The sequence below is a fragment of the Dromiciops gliroides genome, chromosome 6, assembly GCF_019393635.1.
Source record: "Dromiciops gliroides isolate mDroGli1 chromosome 6, mDroGli1.pri, whole genome shotgun sequence".
Classification (NCBI taxonomy): domain Eukaryota; kingdom Metazoa; phylum Chordata; class Mammalia; order Microbiotheria; family Microbiotheriidae; genus Dromiciops; species Dromiciops gliroides.
In genome coordinates this window covers 9,140,914-9,149,119 of record NC_057866.1, presented here as the reverse complement: position 1 = coordinate 9,149,119, position 8,206 = coordinate 9,140,914, and the positions used below count along the sequence as shown (strand labels likewise).

At 59.4% G+C, this 8,206-nt stretch overlaps 2 protein-coding genes across 2 annotated transcripts; one reads left to right on the top strand and one right to left on the bottom strand.

Moving 5' to 3' along the window:
* Window positions 1-490: 490 nt before the first annotated feature.
* Window positions 491-3,768, bottom strand: C6H11orf68 (chromosome 6 C11orf68 homolog). Its single transcript, XM_043972807.1, has 2 exons — window positions 3,631-3,768; window positions 491-2,744 (listed from the first exon to the last, which is right to left on the bottom strand). The coding sequence occupies exons 1-2, from the start codon at window positions 3,735-3,737 to the stop codon at window positions 1,997-1,999; spliced, it is 855 nt and encodes a 284-aa protein (XP_043828742.1). The 5' UTR covers window positions 3,738-3,768; the 3' UTR covers window positions 491-1,996.
* A 472-nt stretch (window positions 3,769-4,240) lies between these two features.
* On the top strand, window positions 4,241-7,676 carry DRAP1 (DR1 associated protein 1). Its single transcript, XM_043972808.1, has 7 exons — window positions 4,241-4,430; window positions 4,918-4,990; window positions 5,168-5,261; window positions 5,558-5,677; window positions 6,790-6,880; window positions 7,143-7,231; window positions 7,446-7,676. The coding sequence occupies exons 1-7, from the start codon at window positions 4,389-4,391 to the stop codon at window positions 7,546-7,548; spliced, it is 612 nt and encodes a 203-aa protein (XP_043828743.1). The 5' UTR covers window positions 4,241-4,388; the 3' UTR covers window positions 7,549-7,676.
* Window positions 7,677-8,206: the final 530 nt, after the last annotated feature.

Sequence of the window (8,206 nt, the reverse complement as noted above, 5' to 3'; positions counted from 1 at the left end):
CTCACTGCTGCCAGCAGCACCCAACAGGAGCAGGATTCTGTGGGCGGTACAGCAAACATCTCTGGTGGGGAGCATCCATCTCTCAGTGTTCACCAGAGGATCACTGAACAAAATGTGACTCTGCTGTTGTATCTTTCAAAGATCTTCACATGACTCTCCCTGCAACATTACAAATAAGCCACGAAGCAACTTTGGCCCGCCCAACCCCTTGCTCAGAAACCTTCCCAGACTGGAACTGCCTTTCCTCCTCACCCTCCTTCTAGGGTTAGCTCAAGGGCGCACCCTGGGATGATTCCCCAACTGATGAAAATGGTTTGAGAGAATACTATCGGGGCAGCTAGGTGGCGCAGTAGATAAAGCACTGGCCTTGGATTCAGGAGAACCTGAGTTCAAATCCAGCCTCAGACACTTGACACTTAACTACCTGTGTGACCCTGGGCAAGTCACTTAACCCCCATTGCCCTGCCCCCCCCCAATCCATTGGAGAGAACACTATCTGTGTAAACAACGTAGAACTGGAAGCTCCTTGAGGGCAAGGTCTGTTCATTTTCCTTTGTATTCCCAGCACCTGGCTCAGATCCTCATGCATCTTACTGGGAATACAAATGCTTCCTGAAGTAAACGGAGTTTCACCCTGAGAGGCAGATGATATAGGATGGAAAGAGGTCTGGACCTGAAGTTAGAAGATGTAGGTTTGAATGCCAACCCTGGCAGCTGTGTCACTTGACTTCTGTGCCTCAGTTTCCCGATCTGTAAGATGAGGATACTCGCTATGCTCCCTACTTCACAGGACTGTTGTGGGGATCACATGAGACTGGACTGAAGGTTCTCCATAAGCCAGTAAGTGCCCATAGTAAGTAAACCAGTAAGTGTCATACCTAAGGCAGAGAGGGAAGCTGTCGAAGGAATCAGTCAACAAGCATTTATTCGGGGCTCGCTAGGCACCAGGCACTGTGCTAAGTGCTGTGGGTACAAAGAAAAGCAAAAATAAAAGGGTCTTTTCCCTCGAGGGGCTCACATTCTAATGGAAGAGACAACGAGTTAATAACTAAGGAGACACAAGTATAGGGGGAAGGAAGGCAGTGAAGGTCCCAGGGAAGGCAGGAGGCAGAGGTGAAGACAAAGAGCATTCAGGCATGGGGCAGAGCCAGTGCAAAGGCCTGAGTCCTGTGCAAGAACAGCCAGGCCATTGTACCTGGAGTGCCAGAAGACGGGGAGGGGAGGAAAGGAGCAGGCATGCCCGACAGGGCATCCTCAGTGTGATACTGGAGCTGATGGGAGCCAGCAGTGGCACCAACAGCAGTATTGCATGGTCAGGTCTGTGGCTCCCCAGGTCTTGGTCCTAGGCTAGCCCCTAACCTCCTCAGCCCAGCAGGCCTCCTAACACCATTCCTCCTCACAATGGCTGGACCTGACCAGTTGCCACCCAGACCAGAGCACCGGGAGGAAGGGAGGGCTGGGATGAAAATGAAGGTGGGCTTTATTGAAGCAATGAAAGGAAAAGTGAGTTGGGGGCATAGGGCACTGCCCTCAGAGCAGGGAGCAGCTGGCACCCTCTCCATGGGAGGCCATATGGGTGGCCCAGTTCAGAGTCAGGACTACAACTCCCAGGATGCAACACTCCACCACCTCTTCTGTGCTCTGCCAGCCAGGGATGGGGTGGAGCAGCTCTAAGCAGGGGGAGGGAGAGAGCCCAGCTGAGGCTCTGGGCAAGCAACAGAAGCTCCGAAGGCAGAGGGTCCCTTTCTCCCTCCGCTGCCGGGACCAGCGCTGGGGAAGGGGGGAGGGGGATGACGTCATGTCTCAGCTCCTCTCCCTTCCCCTCTCCTGAGCCTCAGGCTGGTCCCCAGGGCCGGGAAGGCAGGCAGCCTAGAGGGTGGGGGGGTGGGGGCTGAGCGGAGGGCTGGGTCTCAGCTCCAAAGCCCACGCCCCCTACGGGCCGGCCAGGGTCAGAATGATTGTCTCTGCCCTCCCCGCCCCAAGGCCACTCGGCTGGCTAAGTCAGCGCCGTGTTGTTGAGGCGGTCCAGGACTCGGGAGCAATGGGGGTCGCTCTCAAGGTGGTAGCTGCTCTCGTAGAGGGTGGGGCACAGGTGCCAGCGGTTAGCTCGGTAGATTCCTAGGTAGGTGTAGACATCGGGTTTGTAGGTCATTGGGCACTTGACCCCTGCTGCCCGGATGGCGGCGTCAGCCTTCAGCACTCCCTCCTGGTCGGTAAAGTCCTCCGTGTAGACGCAGATGACCTGCCGCTCCTCTTCCTGGGCCCGGGGACTCACTTTGGCCACTTGTAGCTTCCCCTCCACCACAGCCCGGGCAATGCCGGCCCACGCATGGTCCAGCTTGAAGCCAGGGCTCAGGTGCATCAGCCACTTGCCCGTCAGGACCTGGTGAGTGAGGGCCAGTTCCCGCAGGATAGCAGGCGTAATGGGGCGCCCGCTGGCCTGCAGGGCTTCCCACGCCCCCTGCAGTCCCTGGACGTCCCCAGCTCCAGGGGAGAAATCAGGCCCGTAGACGGCGATCCAGCCCACAGGCTTGGGATTGGGGGCACCGGGTCCCCCGTAGCGAGAGACGAGGGAAGGAGGATAGTCGGCCAGCCAGGAGTCCAGCTCACAGGGTGGGGTGCTGCGAGCATCGAAGACCAACCAGGGGTCCATGTCCGCTGCCATGGCCTCAGCAGCCAGGTGCTCAGCCGTGTAGCCATCCTCTTGGTTCCCCGGAGGGATCTCTTCCTCTGGCAGCTCGATCCTGCAGGGAGGGGGAGAAGTGAGGCCCCCAGAACCCCTGCCTGTGCACTGGGTGTCTGGGCAGCAGGGACCACGGCCCTCCCCTCTGTAAAATGAGGTCCTTTGCAGTGCCAGGCTGGGTGTCACAGTGGGTAGAGTGCTGGGAAGCACTGAGTTCAAATGATGCAGTGTAAACCTGGTCAGTCACTTGACTGCTCTCTGCCTCACTTTCCCCATCTGCAAAATGGGGATGATAGCCCCTGCCCCTTCCCCAGGGTGGTGGGGAGGACCAAATGAATTAACTAGGGAAAGCATTTGACAAACCTCGGAGGGCTAAGTCATCGCTGGCTATCACTGTTGGATGGTCATTATTATTCATAAATGATAACATGAAACTCCTTCGACCCTGAGTTCTTTTTTTGTTTGCTTTTTGTTTTGTTTTTTGCGGGGCAATGAGGGTTAAGTGACTTGCCCAGGGTCACACAGCTAGTAAGTGTCATGTATCTGGGGCCAGATTTGAACTCAGGTCCTCCTGACTCCAGGGCCGGTGCTCTATCCACTGCACCACCTAGCAGCCCCACGACCCCAAGTTCTTAAAGGAGATGAGTCTAGGAGGACAAAACCCGAAAGGGTCCCGCGCCACCTCGGCTAAGGAGCCGGGTGGGTGCCAGTGCGCCCCCGCTCTCCACCCCCCCCACTCCCGTCCCCGGCTACTCCCACCCAGGTCTTCCTAGGCTCCGCCTCCCCTCCTCCGCCGGAGGGGGCGCTCGCCGCCGCTCGCCTCCTCCACGCCCCTCCCCCACCCCGGCCTTGGCCCCTCCCGGCTCCCGTACACTCCCTGCCGCTATTCCTGCCCTGGCTGGTCTCTGGCCCCGCGATCCCGCTGCCTCCCCACAAGGCTTAGTCACCTTCGCCTCTCGCTCCTCTCCGTGCCAGCCCGACCTGGCCCCCGCTCTCTCCGGGGCTCCTCTCCGCCGCGGGCCCTCCGCTCCGCCCACCCTACGGCCGCCGCCATCTTGGGCCGCCTGCCGCCTCAACAATAACTTTATCGGCAACCGCCGGCTGCAGTCGCGGACAGTCAGAACGAGGGGGGAAGTAAAGGGGAGTGGGGGACGGGACTTATCCGGACGTGGCAGAAGACGGGACCAATGAGAAGCGGGGTCTCTCCGCGGAGGCGCCCGGCTTGAACGCGCGGAGGGCGGGGCCGTTGAGGGCGTTCATCCTTCAGCAGGAAGGCGGGGACGAACGTCGTCCTCCACCGCGGATCTATGGAAGGAGGAGTGCTGGTGCTGGGCCGCGAGGAGGAGCGGGGCGGAGCGGAGCGTGCACAGTAAGCGGGCGATAGGACCCAGAGGAGCGAGAGGAGTCCCGGCGCTAGGACCCCGCGGCGCAGGAGGCGGCCCGGCGCTAGGACCCCGCGGCGCAGGAGGCGGCCCGGCGCTAGGACCCCGCGGCGCAGGAGGCGGCCCGGCGCTAGGACCCCGCGGCGCAGGAGGCGGCCCGGCGCTAGGACCCGGGCGGGGCCGCTGCCGGAGCCAGAGGAGTCGCGGCGGCGGATCCCGAGGAACCGGAGGAGCCGGGGCCGGAGCCGGGGCCGGGGCCGGAGGGCCGAGGCCGAGGTGCGGCAAGAGCAGCGGCGGCGGCGGCGCCAGCAGGAGGCCCCGAGATGCCGAGCAAGAAGAAGAAATACAACGCGCGCTTCCCGCCGGTGAGCAGCCGGCCCGGGGCCCCGCAGCCGCCCCCGGTCCCGGCCCCCCTTGGGCCTCTTCGCGCCCGGTCCGCAGTCGCCCTCCCGACAGCTGCCTCGTCCCCCTAGGGCCCGGATCCCCGCCTGCCCCCTGCCCCCGCCCAAGAACCCCGGGGGCCCCTCCCCCAGCACCGTGGGGTACTCTTACCCTCCGACCGCCCACCCCGCCCCCGCTGTCCCCCTCCCTCACTTCCTCCAGCACCCCCGAACCCCGGGATGCCCTCACCCCCAGGTCCTTCCCCCCCTCGGCGCCCCTCTGTAGCCACTGTCTTTCCGCCTCCCGTCCCCCTCCCCAGCCTTGCTCCCGGGGTCCTGCCGCCCCCTGCACGACCAGACCGTGGCCTCTTCGCCACCCCGTGTCATCCTCCCCCGGCCCAGGCCCCCGACGTCCCTTGGGTCCTTGTACCGGTTGTCTTTAAGACTGAAGCTGTTCCCCCCCCCCCCCCAGGCCAGAATCAAGAAGATCATGCAGACGGACGAGGAGATTGGCAAGGTGGCAGCCGCGGTACCTGTAATCATCTGTATCCTGGGCTTGTCGTCGGGGAGGGGGTGACGGGGCTGGGGGCTGGCGGGGGAGGACCGGGGCTCCGGAGGCTGGGGGGTTGGGCAGGACTGGGGCCCGGGAGACTGGAGGGGGGAAGGACTGGGGCTCAGGGCTGGCCCGGGTTGCCTTGGATTTTCTTGACAAGCTCCTTCAGCCCGGGCATTAGAACTGTTTTTGGAATCGCTGCTCAAGAAAGCCTGTCAAGTGACCCAATCTCGCAATGCCAAGACCATGACCACCTCCCACCTGTGAGTTCTGACAGCCAGGCCGTGGCGCCCCCCCCCCCCATTCCCACCTCTGGCTCTCTCCCTCCATCACGTGGCCTCAGAAGACCCACTTCCATCTTCCTCTGAATCTCTCTTCTGGTTCTGGGCCTCAGCTTTTTATGCTCCAAAACGAGGGGGCTAAATGGGCACACTTCGAAGGTGCCCACTGGCTCTCCATCCCAAGAGCACCTGCTGCCCCTTGCCCAGAATTCGGGGGGCAGCCTCTCCCTCTCTGGAGCCTGGAGGAGGAGCTCAGCCCCCATCCCTTCCCGTCCTAGGAAGCAGTGCATTGAGTTGGAGCAGCGGTTTGATTTCTTGAAGGACCTGGTGGCAGCGGTGCCGGACATGCAAGGGGATGGAGAAGACAATCACCTGGATGGAGAGAAAGGAACCCGAAGGTAAGGGGGCACAGGGGGCTTTGAGCTACCCTGGGAAGGCATCGTGCTTCACATCGAATATTTCCCAAATCCTTCCAAAGTTAAGCACCACCAAAGGAGAATGCTGCTTATACAAGGGAGAACAGTTGTGACACATTTATTCAGCTATGTGTCAGGTACTGTGAAATCCTGAACCAATCAATGTCTCATATACAATTCAACACATTGCCTTCTTTTTAAAATGTTTTATTGATAACTTTTGTTTTGACATCAGCCAGATTTCCCAGGGCATCCCTGTCCTTACCCTCTTCCAAAATGATGTCCCATATAACAAATAACCTTTTTACTGTCTTTTTTTGGGGGGGAAATTGGGGTTAAGTGACTTGCCCAGGGTCACACAGCTAGCGTCAAGTGTCTGAGGCTGGATTTGAACTCAGGTCCTCTTGACTCCAGGGCCGGTGCTCTAGCTACTGTGTCACCTAGCTGCCTCTCATAAATAACATTTTTTTTTTAAACAAATAGCATTTTTAAAGAAAGAAAAATCAGCAGAACTGATCCACCCTTAGGAAAAGTCTGAAGAGGTGTGTAGTTCTCCACAACTGTGGACCTCCACCTCAGCGAAGGGGTCAGAGTGAGGGCCTGGTCTTCCTTCCTTGGTAATTTCCCGTCTAGGACTGTTTTGGCTGGGGCTGGGGCTCTCTCCATTTGTGTGGATGAACCTCATGTATACCTAATTCTCCTGTTCTCCCCGATTTGTTCTGTATCAGTTCACACAAATCTTCCCAGGTTTCACTGTCCCTTTTCCTCTTTTTGAAGGCACTATCATATCCCATGACACTCCTGGATCATCATTTGTTCAGCCCTTTCCCCACTGAGAGGCTCCCCTATAGTTTCAAAACGAAGTGAGTTTTATGTGTGGGCTCTCATTAGGGGTATTGATGAATCCAAAGGGCACCAAGGGTTGCCCTGGCCTATGAACCCTGAGCTGCCCCAGCGGCCGAACAGAAGCACCTCAAGGTCTGGCCCTGGGTTTTTTTCAGTTTGGGTTTTTTGTGACCCACACGGCCTTTCACATCCATAAATGTTCATTGGACTGTTTACATACTCGCTGTCACCTCGGTTTCCAAATCTAGGGGCCGGAAGCCTGGGAGCAGCCGGAAAAATGGTGGTGCTGGGGGAAAAGGGAAAGATAAGAAGCAGTCTGGGACCGACTCGGAGCAGGAGGTAAGCTAGCCCAATTAGGCTGTCCACTCACTGAGGACAGACCTCTCTCCCTTTGGTCTCTCCGGTGACTGAGTCATCATCATAGATTGCCGCCAATCCCCAGGCGATGGCCCCCCGGCCTCTGGCCACCTCAGGGAGGAGGCCATCAGCCTTCCTTAGCCTCCCTCATCCCTTCCCTTTCTCCTCCCTGCCCCTCCCCGCTGAGCTCTGGGGGTCTGAGTGTCTAACCTAGTTGAGGCTTTATCTACAATGCTGCCCATAGGATGATTCTGAAGACACAGAGACAGATGGGGAGGAAGAGATGCCACAGGCCCCACCCCAGTCTAGCCGGCCCACGACCCAGTTGCAGAGGTGAGGTTGTAAGCCTGGAGGCTGGATCTGGGGAGCAGTGTGGGAGGTGGGATGTGGCTCGGGCTAGAGACTGAGGGAGCCCACTTTGCAAACCATTCTGGCCGCGGATGGGCCCCAGGGTCCTCCGGCATCCTGATGGGGAGGCAGGGGTTCTGGCCTGGGGCACGTCTGTGCAGCTCATCTGACTGTCTCCTTCCTTGTCTCTGCTCCACAGCCCCCCGGCCCCTTTCCTCCCCTTCCCCTCAAGCCTGCCTCTTCCCCCAGCACCCCCCGGTCCCACGGCTGCTGAAGAAGAAGAAGAAGATTATGACTCATAGGCCCTCCTCCCCTGGCCTTCCCCACCTCCTCCTCCCACCCTCCACCCTCATTCAGTCCATTTTAGTGGCTGAGGGGGAGGTGGGGGGGAGGGGAGGGCCTTCTTAAATTTATTAAACCTTTTTAAAAAGAAAGAGGCTCCTGAGTGTTCTCCCCGCTCTCTGTCCCTGGGTGTTCTCCCCCAGGCTCGACCCTGACCCACCCCTGCCCCTCCCTAGCCTTTAGGAGATCCTTGGGAAGGCCTCACTTTCCTGATCTGTAAAAGGGGGCCATTGGGTCCGGCGTGCCTGGAGAGTGGGCAGGCTGCTGACTGTGGAGCCAGACTCCCTGGCTCATACAACTCCTTCAGCCTCTGAGCTGAGGTGGCTGCCCCCAAGGGCTGCTGCTGAGAAGAGGGAACCGTTGAGGGACAAGAGCCTCGAGCTGACCCCTGCCTGTCCCCTGGGTCTATCAAGACCTGGGAGCCAGGGTAGCCCCTCCTCCTATACTTCTCTGCAACCACCCTGGCCTAAAGGTGAGAGCATTGCCTCAGGTTACAGATGGAGAAACTGAGGCCCAGGTCCCACATCACCTGAATTCCATCCCAATTCTTTTGGCCTCTTCTTTCCCCTGCAGAGCTGAAGCCAGACTAAAGATGGCGCGGGGAAGACGGGAGGGCTG